The sequence below is a fragment of the Vanellus vanellus genome (assembly GCF_965231255.1).
Source record: "Vanellus vanellus genome assembly, chromosome: 1".
NCBI lineage: Eukaryota > Metazoa > Chordata > Aves > Charadriiformes > Charadriidae > Vanellus > Vanellus vanellus.
The window spans coordinates 139,330,522-139,347,617 of record NC_138905.1 but is presented as its reverse complement, the minus strand read 5'-3'; the positions used below and the strand labels follow the sequence as shown (position 1 = coordinate 139,347,617).

Sequence of the window (17,096 nt, the reverse complement as noted above, 5' to 3'; positions counted from 1 at the left end):
ACAATAGCAAGGGTAAAGAATGCTTGTCAGCGAAGTAAAGCTCTACTAAAAATACTCTTTACAGTTGTAAAATATTCTTGTGAATAAAATTACATGTCAATAAAGAAGAGCCAGATCAGCCAGGAGTGAGAGACACCTCTGTCACATGATGCTTCACATCCAAAAATCTGTGGATTCAAGAATATAGGCCTAACACCTTTCTTTGTGTAAAGCCTTGAGGTGTGACCTGCTGCTGACCCTGGAAATCCCCCCCTGCACTCTGGTATTCCATTAAAAATTATTTATGAATGGCCACAGGAACCGAGTAACAACCTTTCCCTCCCGAGGCCAGCAGACAGGGTTGTGGTATAAAATGCCACAGTCAAAGAACTACAATAAAAATAAATAAAATAAAAAAAAAGGTAAAACAAACAATCCAGCCTTCTCCTGGCCTCATATCAAGGCTGTTAGGGAAATTTTGGCCTCATATACAGAAATTGCAGATCAGCTGGTAAGGGAGCGCTCGGCGCAGGCTTTAAAATCTGAATAAAGCCGGGCCAGGTGCTCCCGCCCCGCTGCCCCGCAGCACCGGGCTGCCCGAGGACGGGATTTGCACAGCTCGTCCTGCCGCAAACTGCATCTCCACCACGTCCCTCTGGATGCCACCACGCAGATCCAGCTTGGGCCAGGTGAAGGAGGTCCTGCTCAGAAGTTATTCTTTTGGGGTGGGGAGGTTCTGAAGAGAAAAATCTCCATGGCCTTTTTACTTCTCTTTACTGCTTTAGAGATTAAGGTAGGGGGAAGAAAATAATTCCCACGTATATCTCCTAAAATATTTTTAGTGCATAACCCCATTGCTTGCACGGTGGCTTTAGAGAAATATTTTCCAAAAAGTGCAATTACACTGAAGGTGTTGAAATGAAAGTAAAGAAAACAGGTTTTGCAATGAACGCTTCTTTTACTTCCCAGCTAATAGGATGGGAAATTTTAATTACTCAAACCAAAACTTTCCGTGCTGATTTTTAGCTTTTAGTCATCTATTCAGTTGCCTTTTACAGCTGAGTAAAAGCATCATTGTGATGTATTTAATTTTCTAAGTTGAAAAAAAAAAACAACGGAAGTACAGGTTTCCAATTGAGAATGCGATAATTCGGATAACGGGACCTTTTAAAGTTACAATATTATAAACAGTTATTTCCTTTTCACCCAATAAAATGTGCTTTTTTCACCCCCTCCAGCACACTTGGTTTGCCACAGCTAGGGTGAAGCCCCAGAGACAGACAATCCTTCACTTCCTAAAAACTGAACAAGTCCTTTTCCAATAAAGACTAAATAGGAAGCAAACAACTAAATCCTTTATGAACAATGCTATTTTATGAGAAAACCAAACTGAATTACCATTAGGATGCGTGCCTGCAATAAGAGGGGGAACAGGATCAAAATTATGTATGTGCAGTTTCTTTTAAAATACAGGTTAAAACCATTTATAAGTGTCATTTATGTATAACTTAGTTATATGTATAATATAGTTACACGTATAACGATGTATGTAACATAGTTACATGTATGTTAGTTATAACTAAGTTAATGTTTGTATAATGCCTTGAGAATAGAAACTCTGAAACCAGCAGGTATCAGGTTATATGGCAACTGACATACAATGCCCCAAATTCACGGTGTCGACCCTGACCCACCGCGGGAGCCCAGCTTCAGGTGCAGGACACCCTGCTCCTACTCCGCAGCCCCACCACCGTGACTGCTGGGACAACGACCGCCACGACACTTGTGCCCAACTGAGGGCTCTGGAGAAGGGTGGCCCGGCCACCTGCCCAGCCGGGACACGGCGACCCGGCACACAGACACAGATACTCGCTTGTCCTGACAGCACTGGGCTCAGACCTTCCCAAAATTCTTGTCTTACAACAGAATCACATGTTGGGTTTTGGTTTTTTTTTTTCTAATGGAAAGGTGATTATTTTTCTGGAAGTACACTCACACATACGCCTCAGTTACTCTAAAAATCGGGCCTCGCCAACAGGAAAGATGCCTCCAAAATACAAGACCGCACTTCGTTAGTCTAAACACCCATTTCTTAAATGTATGAAAGATACTTACCCAGGTTCAAATGCCAAGTAAACAACAATCTGTCAGAGAACAGCACTGTAACATCACATGAAACTGCACTGAATCAAGTTTAACTACGAATTACATCACTATACCACAATCACGTTATTAGCAATTTAACACACCTCCCCAAAAGAGGTTTGACTATTAAAAACTGCTAGATACGCACCAAATTAGGAAAAAAAAAAAAATCGTACTTCTGAATTTGCAGTCTGAAGACAGGCTGTGCTACGTGGTTTGACGACATACAGATCTGAAGAAAATGCCCCAAGTGTCCGACACCTTTGTGTGGATTCAGTGAAAACAGGGAGACCTGCTTACATTTGCACATCAGAGACCATGCTCTGAGTCTTGGACTCAGTCAGGAACCTCCGCACAAGAAATCTTCTGCATCTTATACTTTTTGATGTTCCTTATCAAACGGTAAGTGGATAAGCAGCCCACCTACCCTTAATTAGCCTGAGCATCTAAAGGTCATTACCCACGGTCTCACTGGAGGTTTTTTGTCACTGACACCGCAACTCCCACAAAGTTCTTTGAAATCATGAATTTTTAACTATCTTAAAGTTCAAGCATCAAGATGAAATATTGCTAAGAAAGAGTAACTTCTGATCACAAGACTTTAATAATAATCCATTTTTGAAAACTCCTAAAAATTTTCCCTGCCTCTTTCAGCATTAGCCAGCATCATGCCTGAAATCACCACCCAGGTGCTGGCACTCCATCCCAACCGGCAGGTGCTGACAGCTTTTATACCCCAAGCTACCAGGAGGATGTGGGGGCTTGTTTGGGGTGAGAGGCAGCTGTTGCCCTTAAAAACTACTTTTGGTAATCTTGTGCCGTCCTGGTGCCTAGTTTGGCTTTGGATCCCAGATTGCTGTGTAAGGTAATGATTTTTCAAGGACTTCTCCATTCCACTGAAACAACGGGGCTGTTTTGTTGATAGATTTAGTTAGTTTAGGCTATTTATAATAAATACATCTTAAATTGAAATGGAAATAAAAGGAAAAGGCTGCCTTCCGACCCCGAGCCAAAAGCTTCACGAGGCACTACTAAACAGTTAAGCGGAAAACCTCATCGCCACAAACAGGATGGAGAATTTCGTCCAACAAACAATGTCGTCTTCTGCTACAAAGGGCTGCGCATAACCAACTCGCTGAGCAATCGCTATCGAGAAACAATGCCACATTCTTTGAATACATTCGTCCACATGGTATGGTATCTGCAGCCCAACATCCACGACATCCAAGTTAAACGAATAAATATTTGCATTGCAAAGTTGGATTTGTCTTGGAATACGACCGCTCCTCATGTGGTTTTGACACATGTGCGTTGTCAAATAAATCACAGCTCACTGGGTGTGCACATTAAAAATAATTTGTCTATCTTGTGAGATGCCATCGCATACTTCAGTTTACGAGGTGTGAAACTGGGAGGGGAAGGTTCTACATGCCCAGGACAACTATATATGGAGCACGTCGAGGGAACATCAAACACTTCCGTCCGCCCCGCCAACGGCACAGATCCCCCTGCCCGGCGCTAACACCCGTGCCCGTTTCCCACGGCCGCCTCGACAGCACGGCAGCCTCAGCCCGGGGCAGCGGACGGCCTTCCCGCCGACAGGCGCGGGGCTGCGCCGCGCACCCACCACTGAGGGCACTCCCGCGGGGCCGCCTCGTCCCGGCGCCCGCCGCCCGCGGGGCTCCGAGAGGCCGCCCCGTCCCGGCGACCGGCGCCCACAAGACTCCGAGAGGCCGCCCTGTCCCGGCGCCCGCCGCCCGCGGGGCTCCGAGGGGCCGCCCCGACGGGGCGGACGGGTGGGCGGGCGGCGGCGGCGCAGGCCGGGGGCGAGGGAGGCGCGGCGGGTGCCCGTCCCCGGGGGCGGGCGGGCTTACCTCGGATTTCCACACGACGTAGGCGGCGGGGCGAGGCCCGGTCGGCGAGGGCTGCCCCTTCCTCTGCTGCAGCCAGCGTCGGGGCGAGGAGAAGATGCTGTTGGCGGGGCCGGCGGGGCCGCTGAGCGCCGAGGCCGAGGGGGTGCGGGCCAGGAAGGGCAGCTCCCAGCCGGGGCTCCGCTTGCCGCGGGGGCTCTCCTCGTCGAAGAGGGCGCTGCCCGGAGGCGACCGTTCCAGCGGGGTGCTGGGGGTGGAGAAGGAGGCGCCGGGGGGCGGCGGGGCGCCCCGAGGACCGGGGCGCTCCCCCGGGGGGCTGCCGGCGCCCCTCGCCCGCGGCGCCCGCCCCGCGCCCTCGCCGTCCTCCCGGCCGCCGCCGATGATGGCGGGGTCGAGGCTGCGCGTCTGGCGGAGCCTCCGCTTGGAGAGGCTCTTGGCGGCGGCGGGGGCGGCGGCGGCGGCCGGGGAGGAGCAGGAGAAGACGCTGCTCAGCAGGCTCTGCGCCGACATCGCGGCGGCCGCTGCTCCGGGCACGCCGGGGGGCGGCCGGGGGTCCCGGGTTGTCGCTGTTTCTGCCTCCGGCCCCCGCCGGGGCGGCGCGGAGCGGAGCGGAGCGGCTCTCGGGGTGGCCCCCGCGCCCGGGCTCAGCCCCCGGCGGGGCGGCCCGACGGCGGCACCGGGGGGCTCATGGCGGCGTCCGGCGCTGGGGCTGCTCCGGGGCTGCCGCCGCCGCCGCGGTCACTTTGCTGGGAGGGAGAGGGAGGGAAAGGGAGAGAGAAGGGAAAAAAAAAAAAAAAAAAAAAAGTTACGAGAGAAAAGGGGAGGGAAGGAGGCAGCAGCGGAGCTTTTATCTCGGCTCGCCGCAGCCTGCCAGAGTCACTCCCCCCTCGGCCGCGATGCGCCCGGGAGCCGCTCGCCGTCCCCACCCCCCCACCCCGTCGGGTCCTCGGGTGACAGGACCCGCCTGCATCCCCTCGGGGCGGGGAGAGCCGGTCCCGGTGTCGCCCGCAACCCGGCGCCGCCGCGGGGCGCCCACGTCGGGGTCGGGGCGGCCGGCAGTGCCGCCGGGCTCCGCGGGTAGCGGGGCCGCCGCTATCCCGGGCGCTGCCCCGGGCGGCCCCGACGGGGCGCTGCGGCCTCACTGGCACTGTGGGACTGCGTTTTGGGGAGGGATGGAGGAGCGAGGGACAGTTGTTTTTCGCAGTGATCGTTCCGGAGGCGCAGCCGGGTAAAGCCCGGCCTGACCCTGCCGGGGTCCAGCACCGCATCCCCGTCCCGCCGGTGATCGCTGATGAGCGGTGGGGGCGCACTGGGCTGCTGGTTGTGGGACCCCCGTATCCTCCCCCGCGGCCGCGTCGGGGAGAGCTGATGTCTTCAGGGAAAACTTGCAGGAATAGGTAGAGTGCTGACAGTGTCTTCAATGGAGTTCGACCAGCAAATTCTGTTCTGGCCCAAGTGTCTCCTTCCATCCTGTGTCAGTTTGAGAAGGTGGTCTTACATATTTAACCACAACAAACACCTACTTTGAGCACACACTCTACTGCTGCTGTCTGACAGCCGGTGCAGAACAGCTCCATGTGGACGTGAGTCCCACAGGCAGCATAGAATCATAGAATAGTTTGATTTGAAGGGGACCGTTAAAGGTCATCTAGTCCGCCCCCCTTGCAATGAGCAAGGACATCTTCAACTAGATCAGGTTGCTCAGAACCCCGTCCAACTTGAACTTGAATGTTTCCAGGGATGGGGCATCTACCACCATGGGTAACCCAAGACCTGTAACTGTTCTGCTGGGTAGGTGATGGCAGCAGAAAAAAGAAGTGGGATCAATGAAGCTAAGCCTCCTCAGGACAAATATCTAAACTTGCTTGATCCTTTGTAGAGACTTTTCTCTGCTCGCTCCCCAAGCATAGACGAGAAACCCTTTATCAAGAGAAAGGAACAAACTTGGGAAAGCCAAAACTGTAAAGAAACACAGGAACGGAATGCACGCAGGGGAAGAATACTGCAGAGCCCCACGAAGGCTGGCAGCCAGCCAGCCAGCTCCTTCCCCACCTGGAGTGGAGGAAACAGTCCCTCAGCCTCAGGATCCGACTCCTGCCTCCCTCTCCCAGCTGGGAACACCAAGTCCTCCCCTCACTGGAAGCAATTCAGTGGCGATGCTTGTAAGGTTCTTTCTGGAAGCCCCACACCATCGTTTACTTACTGTTTCAACTTTATTAAGCTGCAGCTAACCGTTAGCTTCATGGGTGAGTTCCGATCTGTTGCTCTTTTGTCAGTGAGGAATACAGCCATTACATTTTTCTAGATGAAAATCAAAATACGCAAACCCAAATCCTGGTTTGCTTCCAGACATATACTTTCATTTGTGGAGAGAGTGGAAGACACCTAGGGAGAGACTAGCCAAGAGCTCCAGTGCAAGTCTGGAATCTCCCATGTCTCAGATGGAATCACCATCAGACTACTGATTCTTTGGGGCCTGGGCATCTTTCTTTTGAGCTGGGAAACCACCATCTCCAAAGTCTCAGCAAAAGTATCGCAGACAACTCCAAATTCCCTAGAAAAAGACCAGCTATTTTGAAAAAAAAAAAAAAAAAAGCACTCGAGCACAACACAAGGGTTATTTTCTCCTCCTCCTGCTGCATTTTCTCCTCATACCCTAGTGCAGGGTTGGGTTCTCCTCCCAGGTGTCCTGGAGCCTACGCAGACAAGTGCTCCGTGGCAGTATTTTCTAGTTTCATCAATAGAGGGAGTAGACAGTTATTTCCTTTGTGGCATTATTTAAGGTTCATAAAGAGAAACAGCACACTAGCCCATCCCCTTTCAAAGGGAGGTGTTCTGGTTTTATGTAATGTTTCCAAATGGGATTTTTTTCTCTTTTTTTTTTTTTTGTCTGAAAAGGAACTTTTCCCCCTTATTTTAATAAACTGTTCTATTGCCTAATTCCAAAGCCTGCTAGATTCTCCACAGCTAAGGTTGCAGCTGTTTCTGTTTAAAGCTTCATTTTGCCTCCTTATTAATGCCTTCAATAAGGTCTCATGCTTGAGACTAAAAAGAGGGTCTGAAGCATAAAACAATGATCCTAGTTTGTTTCTGCGGTTCCGTGCCCATGCGAGCAATTTGGTTGAGAGAGACATGTCTACAACACAGCTTTACAGCTGTGGGGCTCCAGTTATTTACTGTGGTCCTCTACAGATGTATCATCGGAACGTGAAGGGACAGGAAAACAGGAGGAGAAAAGGCAGGTGAGGAAATTCAGAGCTGTAATCACATGAGGAGCAGAGAGGACCACCACGTCTGCCTCCAAAATCCATCAGAAATGGTTCCTGCCGTTCTCAGTAAGGTGCATTGCCCGCTTGGAAGAACTGCTGCTCTTGGGCACAGCCAGCTGCCAGCAGGCAAAGCTCCAGGCAGATCCTTACACATGGCACACACGACCTGTGAAAGGAGTCAGACACGATCAGATAAGTGCAATGATGTGGGATGTAAATGAAGTGGGAGAAAAGCATTCTTATTTCCACCTACTTCAGCCCAGGTATTGCTATTCCCCAGCTGGTTTTCTCTGTGAAAGCCCTCATGAGAAATTGGAGGATAGGTTTCATGAGACAGGGACCTGGAGCATCATCAAAGCTGGGATTCAGTGAGCAAAGCCAGCATGTGCATAGAGATGCTTCGCATAGACAACTTCACTATCTGTCTTTGCTGCTGTCTGTATCTTTCAGGGTCAACAGCAGTATAAGATCTTCCTGAATATTTTTTAAGTTGCTGTTTATTATCACTATAAACTGCACTGTTGTGAGCTCTGCCAGCACCACCCGTGCAGCTGGGCTCCAGGGCTTTGGTGGGTGCTGTAAAAAGCGAGTCCTAGTCCCTAAGCCTTAGAGCTAACCTCCATCCAAAAGACACCAGAGGTGCAGCGATATAAGCAGAGGAACAGTGAGACAATACTTAGTCGATCATCAGCACTTCTTTTCTAAGGCAAAGCTGTTTGTGTGACGGCTCTCCATAAGGTTGCAATAGCAGCTAAGGAATTGGACAGTCCTTCCTGGATCTGGGAGTAGCAGTATGGACGGTGGATGTGCTGACTTGGAAAGGCTTTACCTAACAGTTTGCGCTGTCATATATTTTTTTACAGTGAAAGCTTAAATCCAGTGAGGATGTTTATTCTTTGTTCTTTCTCACTGCCCGTCACTGCCTTATTCAGTAGTCCTCTGACTTACGTCAACATGAAAGATCTGTCCTCAGCTTTTCAAGTATGTATTTCTGAAAGTGAGCAGTAATGATACGGATCAATAATGCAATACAAATTCAGAAATATTTTGAGGGATGAATGCATTTGACAATTACAACTTTCCAGTCATCAGTTTTATTCTGAAATATCTTCAGTCTTGGCACCCAGAGCAGGAGTGTAGAAGCATTCCCTGGGCAGACAGGCATGGCGTTTGGGAAGCCGAAGCTCAGCTGTTGGTGCGTCTGGCAAAGGATGTCAAGGGCAACAAGAACAGCTTCTAGCCCCATAGTAACAGTGGAAAAATGTAAAAGGAAGGTGTGGGACCTCTGCTGAAAGCAGCAGGTGACTTAGTGTCAACAGGCAGAGACAGAAGGCTGAGGTACCCAATGTCTTCTCTGCCGTGATCTTCACCAACAGAGTCTGGCAGCCCTTTGTGCTTTAAGAAGAGAATCTGTTAGTAGTGGAAAAGGACTGAGTCAGGGATCTTCTCTTGCGGAACCCCCACCCATGCAAGTCTGGGGAACAAGCAGGTGGTCAGAGGGCTGGCTGATGCCACTGCAATGCCACTTTTTATCTTTGGAAGGTCATGGAGATTTTGAGAGGTAACCAATGGCTGAAAAAGGCTAAATGTTGCACCTTATCTTCCAAAAGAGCAAGGGCAATCCAAGGAGCTACAGGCTGGAGAGCTTCACTTTGGGAAAATCACAAAAGCAAGTTCTCTTGGAAGCCATTTCTTGGTGTATAGAGGAGAAAAAGATGACTGGAAAGAGCCAGCATGGGTTTACCAAGGGTAAATCATGCCTGACTGACCTGATCACCTGCTGTGATCCATGGATGATGGGAAAGCAGTGGATAGGAGGCTTTCAACATGGTCTCCAGCTTCCTTGCTGGAACAATTCGATGAGAGAAAAAGTGATTGGATCATAGTGATTCATAGTTCATAGTCTACCTGGAAGCTGGTTACAAGGGAAGTTCTTCAGAAGTCTGTCTTGAGACCTGTCCTGTTTAATATCCGTATTGATAGCCTGGAGGAGGAGACAGTGCACTCTCATCCAGTTTGTGGACAACATCAAATTAAGGCATACAGTCAACACACTCCAGGATGGGGCTGCCATTCAGAGGGGCTGAGATAGGCCAGGTGAATAGGAAAACAGAAATCTTATAAAAGTCAGCAAGGACAAACTCACTTGGTGTGGACTAATCCCCCTGCATTTGTACAGGGTAGGCACTGGCAGGCTGGGGAGCAGCTGTGATGGGAAGGACCTGCGTTTCCTGGTGACCAGTAGAAAGCCCTGGCTAATAGCATCCTGGGCTGAATCAACAGAGATGTGGTCAATAGACCAAGGGAAGTGATTATTGCTTTTTACACAGCATTCAATAGACCTCATCTGGAATACTTTATCTAGTTTGAGTCCCCCCAATTAAGGAGGACCTAGAAAAACTTCAGCAAGTTCGTTGGAGGGCCACCAAGACAGTTGGGAGCTGGAGCATTTGCCCTGTGAGGAGATGCCAGGGAAGCTGGATTTGTTCAGTCTGGGGAAGGGAAAACTAATAGGAGCCTTCCCATACGTGCAAGGGAGATCCTCTCCAAATTTAATGACTCTGCAGTTCTAAACAAATACCAATTTGGGGTCAAAGTCAAGAAAACCTTAACCTTCAGAAAAATTTCAGAGTTTTCATATAAATCTGTATCACCTGCCTTACTAGCAAGCTTGCTGCATAAGCATATTTTAGAGAAATTATGGTGTTACTGTACTTTTAACAATCTCTGTTTTTATTAATGCTGCATTAATCTGGAATTAGAAGGACATGCTGGACAGAATTTAAAGTCAAAATGTTTAAAAGCTCATCACAATTACACTTGTTTTGATAGCATTTTAAAAATGTTTTTTTTTTAATCAAAATATGAGTGTATTCATCTCAAGAATTAAGAAAAGTATTTTGTTCAGAATTGTGAAGAAATTTCTGAAAATAAGAGTGAATTAGAAAATGGGACCATTTTGCTATTCTTATTATTTCTTCAGAATTTATTGAGCATAAGAAAAGCAAAGCCACTCTTTTACTTCACTTTTTTTTTACAGAAGAAAAAATTGTCATTCCTGGGATTTGACTTTTTTGGGTTTTTTTTTTGGACAAAACCACTGCTATCTAAAATTTAGCTCTTCCAGTTTTTCTGTGAAGATGGAAGAGCTGTTGCGTTTTTTACAGAACTTTTGTCTATATTACAGTGGCAGTGATCTGAAGGCATTTCAGCACAGTGTTCAAAACTGTTCCTCCAGAGGAGAAAGCGCTACAGAAGAGTTTGTGGAAGCAGCTGGGGAGTGGGTGAGTAACTTAAGCACATATGTGGAGCCAGCACCCACCTTTGTGTCCCCTGGTGTTTGACCTTCACCTAGGTGGTGACCAAGTACTGTGACGGCCTGGTCCTGTTTCTATAGAGGCCACTGTGTTGTTTGGCAGTGACCTCGATAAGACATGTACAGCTGTGCCATAGAAAGCGTTTTGATGTGACTAGAAGGGAAAAATGCCTGTAGGACTGCAAGTCCCGTAAAGTCCTCACGTTCCGCTATTTCTTACCTGACACGGGACTCTGCAGGTCAGTTGCCGAGGCACCGTGAGGAGTCTTGGCAAGCGTTTGCCGGGATTGGCTACCTGGTGCTTAGGTAGGACAGCTGAATCTGGGTGACAGCACCCTTAAAAAAAAATAAAAAGCCATTTTCTATAAAGATGCTTCTTTATACTGAAAGGGAAAAGTGATAGATCGTCATTGCTCCTCCAAACGTTTGCTGTAATGAAGCAATAATAATGACATGAGTGACTGCTACTCTATAGCTACTATACAGTAGTCTAGCTGAAAATATAGTTTTTTATATATATAGTGTATATATATACACACTATAGTTATATACACTATATATATAAAACTATAGCCTCTATATATACCTATAGTGTATATATAGTATCCGTATATATCTATAGTATATATAGTGTGTATGTGTATATACATACACACTAAATATAGAGCACTTATATATAGTGTATATATAGACACACTATATATGTAGAGTACATGTATAGTATATGTACTATGTACGTTACGTGCTCCAAGCGCAGCATGTAAGTGCCAAACAGCACAAACCCCTACGGCATCCCGGGGAAGGCTTAACCCCCCGGCTCACGGCGGGCCCCCCGCCCCCCGACCTGGGCAGGCACAGCGCGCCCGGCCACGGCAGTGGGCTCCCGCCCCGCCTCCTCTCCCTCGGGGCTGAGCCGTGCGGGACCGCCACCGCCACCGGGGCGGGGAGCCGCGGGAAGCGTAGGGGCAGGCCCCGCCCCGCCCCTCCAAGCCCCGCCCCTCCAGGCCCCGCCCCGCCGGCCCCGAGCCCCCGCCCCCCACCGCGCGCCCTGCCCGCAGCCGCCGCGCCGATGCCACGTGGGAGGCGGCGGAGCCGCCGTCGGCGCCGGGCCGGAACCGCGGCCCCCCTGACGCTGGGGACGGCCCTCGCCGGGCGCCGGGAGGAGGGGAGGTCGCGGAGCCCCCGGGACCGCGGCGGCATCGCCGAGACCCGATGGGTGCTCGGCGCGGTGGCGCCCGGCTCGCGGCTCGGCCTCCCGGGCCTAGAGGCGCTGGCGGCGGCGGCCGGGCCTAGGGGCGGCTCCCCGCCCTGGGCGGCGCCATCGCTGCTCCAGGTGCCGGCGGCGGCCCAGCCGGCCCCGCGGCGGGAGGGCAGCGACCTGCCCGCCGGCGCGCCGGCCGCCCTGGCCGTGCTGCGCCTCCAGCCCGGCGCCGAGGGATCGGCGCGGGCGGCGGCGGCGGCGGGGGCCGCGCCGCGCCTGCGGACCGTCTACGTGAACCCGCGCTGGCTGGAGCGGCAGGCCGCGCTGGGGGCGGCGGCGGCGGCGGCGGCCAGCAGCCCCTGCGCCGAGGCGGCGGCGGCCGCCGCGGCGAGCGGCGCGGCCGGCGGCCCGGCGGCGGCGGCGGCGGCCGGGGCCGCGGCGGCGGGGCAGGGCGAGGCGGCGGCGGCGGCGGCGGTGGAGGCGGCGGCCACCCCTTACGTGGGGCTGCGGCGGCCGCTGGGCTACAAGCTGGCCAAGGCCACCAAGGAGCGGATCTGGCGGGGGGAGTTCATTGACCTCTTTTCCTTGCTCCACACAGAGCTGGCCCCCGAGCACGGCCCGCGCCCGGGGGACACGCTGGACCAGTGGGTCTCGGCCTTCCTGGTGTACGCCAGCGTGCTGTGCGAGAAGCACCCGGCGCGCTGCGGAGCCATGTTCAAGTACCTGGACACCATCCGCAAGCTGCATGCCACCTACGGGGGCACCTCGTGGATGAACTACGACGAGGACTTTCGGCGGCGGGCGGCCAAGGACCCCAACCTGCCCTGGGGCGACGTCGACCTCGACCTCTGGATGAAGTGGATGGCGCCCCTCAAGTCGCTCGTCAGCAGGCAGCCGCGTGCTGAGGGCGAGACGCAGGCCTCGCCGGCCCCGCCGCCGCCGCCACCACCACCACCACCACCATCGTCCCAGAGCCCCAAGCAGGAGGAGAAAAGCCAGGTGTGACAGGCCGGCAGCTGCGGCGGCGCGTTTTCACGCTTCCCTGGTCGGGCATGGTGCCCCCTCGGAGGGGAAGAGGAGAAGGGGGCGGTTGGGATGCCCTCAAGTGGGGCGGCAGCTCCTGCGTTGTGGCACTGACGCAGGACTCGTGCTAACCGTAGGGCCACGGCATCAGTTGGTGAGGCATGGGGCCGTACCTGCTGGGGCCACATGGGTGTCCAGCTGGCCACGGTGGGAGGTGTGTGGGCATTGCTGGAGAAAAAAAGCGCGCTTTCAGCAAATAATTGTTTGTAGCATTTATTATTCTGGCCATCAGTAGTTAGGAACCCCAGTAATTCCCTCCTCTGGTATATAATTGCATTTTCCTTAAGTTGTCAGAAGAACAGTGTGGTTTTTTTTCCCAAGTTGTCTTTGAAAAATTAACTTTCTCAGCAATACAGATACCCATATGTAAGACAAGGAGTACAGACTCTACAGTTACTATGGGAGCGTGTGGTAGTTGCAGTCTGTGTGGGAGGCCAGAAAAATTGATGTGAATAAAACTAAACTTCAATATCAATGACTGCAGCTTGCAAATTCACTGTGATTTGGAGATTTAATCTAGTTTGGGACTCGGTAGATTTAATCCACAAGTTCTGGCCTGTTTTGTGGGGAAGGATGGTTGGTGCGATTTGGCCAAGTAGGGAAGATTTTGTGTGTGTTAAGGATTTGCTTTCATTACAGGCATCGAGTGTCACTGAATTGGCATAACCCCTAAGGTACGTGGGCAGATGTACCCTCTCCAGTGCCTGAGCTGTGACAGCGAGCTCCGCTGGTACAAAGGGCTGCCTGCCTATAGTAGGAGTTCTGCTGCTTCTCTTATACTGGTGGCTGTAGTCTGTCAGATCCCTAGCGCAGAAAATGCTGAACGCTAAATGTTGATTTTCATGCCAGCTGAATGATGGGAGGGAGATTTTGTTATATTTGCTATATTTATTTCTAAGCAATTGTTTTAGGACCGTAGGAGGAAGCTTTGTGTTCCTGCAGGGTTTTTGCTAGCTCATCAGATGCCGCGCTGCCCAGGGATTGTCAGCACAGAGGAGTGGCTAAATTTGCCTGATCTGGAAAGACAGAACCCTTTTTTTCAGGGCATCTGCAAGCGCTTGGTGTGTCACACCAAATCCCGAGATGGGTACCTATTGAAAGTGACTTCTCTGGGCTGATGTGCAATAAAATAAAGAAAGGGAGCAAACAGCATGTAGTGGATAGTGTCACAGGTCCCGGTGCAGGCCTCGTGGCCTTGGTGCCTTCTGCAGTCAATGCTCTAGATTTATGCAACTTGTTCTGATATCTCTGTTTAGATTTCTTCGTTCTCAAGAACAACAGCTCAGTTCTTGTTCTGCTACAGATTTTATGCGAGCACCAGACGGGCAGTGGCTCATAGCTTTCATCTCATCCGAGACTGGATCTTCAGTTTGTCACGTTAACCTGACTTGTAACTTCTTCCACAGTAGCTGGTCTGTCAGTGCAGAGCTTTGCACTGTTGTCTGCTGAGGCACCAGAGGTCTTCATCCCCTTTGGTTTCATGCAAATTTCACAGTTTATTTTTAGCAGTGGCATTGATTTTTTTTTTATTTTATTTTTTTTATTCCTCCTCCCCTCACATCTGGAAGAAGCAAGTAGAAATTGTGTAAAGAAAAATTAAATGTGTTTTTTTTAACTGAATAGTTTGTGAAATGCCAAAAGTTCAATATTTGTAAAAACAGTAGTGCCTTAGCAGCACAATGAAAAGCAAAAGTAAAAGTTGTGCGATTGTTCAGTGTGGGTTTACCCGCCTTTCTATTATAAGAGCAGTTTTTAATTGGTAGCACATAGTCTTTTATAACTGTTTAAAAGAGAAAAAAGTCCTTCACTGAAATAATGGTTTGAGCAGCTGTTAAATGTAGAAGAGGACTAGGATAAAGCAGGAGTTTATCATTGGCAAGGCAGCAGCAAGCAAGAGTTGCTCTCTTGGAGGTGACCTGTGGGTTTCCCCTGCACCTTCCCAGCTCCTTTCAAGCTCTAATTATGCTGTGTAAAACTGCTGCAGAGAAATAAGATGTGACTTCACATTTGGGTGGAAGAATCGGAGAATTAAAACAGCTCTGGCCGGAACCTAAGCTTTTCCACATTCATACTGTCAAGAGGAAGAAGAGGTGTTTTACAGAGACCTTTTCTTCCAGATTGTTTGAACTGATTTTGTTTTCATAATTTCAAGGGATAGCATTAGGCAGCCAGACTGGATTTCATTTCCCCTTTCGGTTGAAGGCTCCTTAAATTTCAGCTTGATGTAGTGCCGGTATGTCTGGTTCTGCAGTTCCACAGAAGGTTAACAAGTAAAAACAAAGTCAAGGAAAACAAAGCATCGTGTTTGAAGCTAGCTGTCCTTTCAAAGGCACCGTTGAAGAGCTGTAACTTTGCTTTACACTGAAAGAACAAAGTGAGAAACCCTAGTTTTAGTTTGAGTGCAATAATTGGCGCGTATGTATGGTAGCTGAGATTGATTCCCACAAATTTGTGTTTGCGTTAACTTCAGACAATTTTCAATTTTTTTTTTCCAGACTCCATGAAAACAGAAGGCCAGTTGGGATGGCAGTCAAACTAAGTGGGTGAGTTCATATATAAAACTGACTAACTTTGGATTTTAAATATTTGCAGATTTGTTAAATACAGAATTTCTTATTGGTGCCAACAGCCTGACTCCGTTGGTGTTTAAGTGGAGCTCTGGTATTCTAGTGCATTCTTTTACCTCTGCTTCTGTTGCGTTGCAAGCTGTGCTAGAGAAGACGTAGGAAATTCATTTTACCCAATCAGCAATTGTAACAATGGACTACAAACCTGCAGAGCAAGCCAGTTTGCTGGAAAACAGGAATTCCTGCAGCGCAGCACTTGTCACAGACTATCCAAAGAGGGCAAAGATTCAGGAAGGTGAATAAATTGAACATTGGTTGAATGAGGTCAGGAACAGTCTCCCGGAGGAGAACCCTGCCCTAAAATACTTCTTTGAAAGTATAAGCCAATTTAATGTGCAGATTAACCCTTCTCATTTGAGCAAACTTGTGTGCAATCCTGGATCTTTGCAGATCACAACCGGACACTTCAAAAACCTATGTACTATATTTGTTTAAAAAAAAAAATAATAAATCATACCTTGTCTTGTTACAGCTGTTATTTTTACCATTTCATTGAGAATATCTGCAACTTAAATGTATATTTGACTTGAAACAATATCATACACTTGGTATAATAACTCAGGTTGTCAACAGAATTATTCTGTGAGGCTCAATATCGCCTCTGCATTCTTCTCTGAAAAATGCATTAACCATTGCTGTCATTGCCAGAAATCAGTTATAGCCCAATTGTGTATTTCAAAATTCTTGATCAAGTATAATAATTGACCTAGAGTATTATTCTGTTTTGATTCTCGTAGAATACTTAAGATCCTGAGCATCAGACTAGACCTTCGTAGTCTGGTGTTCATGAAAATAATGTTCACTGGTTCACAGTTTAGTCATTCTACATCTCAGTATTTTGTTTTCTTTTCCTTTTCCCTTGCATACTAGGGAGTATGGTCAAGGTAATACTATGATCCAGTAACACGCATGATGGTAAGGGTATGCCTTTAGTTGTTTCAGGAAAAAGCTACCGTTATCTGCTCCCCTTTACCTTTCTTGGTAGTTTCAATAATATGCATAACATGAAGTGTTTGTAAATTGATATTAAACTGTTTGTGACTTCACCTAAATAAATTTTTATATATAAATGCTGTTCTTAATCTTGGCCTTTTTTTTCCTCCCTTGTTCTTATATTGCCACTTCCCCTTTTGTAAGCGCTTCTTTCCATCACCTGACCTTTTAAAAAATTTCTGGTTTTCAGTTGTGAAAGCACAACTGTGTCTTAACTATCGACAGAAAACAAAATTGGACTTTGAAATTTGCTTTCAGTATTTTGCATGAAGGCTTGATAATGTTATAACTGTAGTTGTTGTAGCTTATTCATCTTTGACAGTTGTTGAGACAATGATATGTATTGGGCTTTGATCTGCCTGAAAATTAAATAGTTGCTGTACTGAAATAATATTTTAATGGCCTCCAAACTGGGACTCCGATCCAGCGAATGCTGAGATATCTGCATTCAACACAGTAGAACATGGAGCACTTATACAGATGGGATTACAAGTTATAAAAATACCTTTCATTTTTGAGAAGGGGCTTAAGCTCAATAAGCAGATCACTCGTGCCATTTTTCTGTTGTCCTGTTTTCTTAAGAAATCAGAGCTCAGTTACTCACTGGTCCAT

General features: G+C 49.2%; 2 protein-coding genes across 2 annotated transcripts in view; one reads left to right on the top strand and one right to left on the bottom strand.

Moving 5' to 3' along the window:
* Positions 1 to 4,505, bottom strand: part of ARHGAP6 (Rho GTPase activating protein 6) — a gene marked incomplete at its 5' end in the record, with an annotated part of 348,127 nt that extends 343,622 nt beyond the window's left edge. Inside the window, one exon of the mRNA XM_082498508.1 lies at positions 3,999 to 4,505. Coding sequence (XP_082354634.1) covers positions 3,999 to 4,505 — 507 coding nt within the window. The remainder of the gene's footprint in view (positions 1 to 3,998) is intronic.
* A 7,144-nt stretch (positions 4,506 to 11,649) lies between these two features.
* On the top strand, positions 11,650 to 16,557 carry LOC309678327 (uncharacterized protein; the record flags this gene model as incomplete). Its single annotated transcript, XM_082491328.1, has 4 exons — positions 11,650 to 12,129; positions 12,232 to 12,780; positions 15,360 to 15,407; positions 15,494 to 16,557. 3 exons carry the CDS (start codon positions 11,650 to 11,652, stop codon positions 15,366 to 15,368), a joined length of 1,038 nt encoding a protein of 345 aa, XP_082347454.1. The 3' UTR covers positions 15,369 to 15,407; positions 15,494 to 16,557.
* Between the last annotated feature and the right edge of the window lie 539 nt (positions 16,558 to 17,096).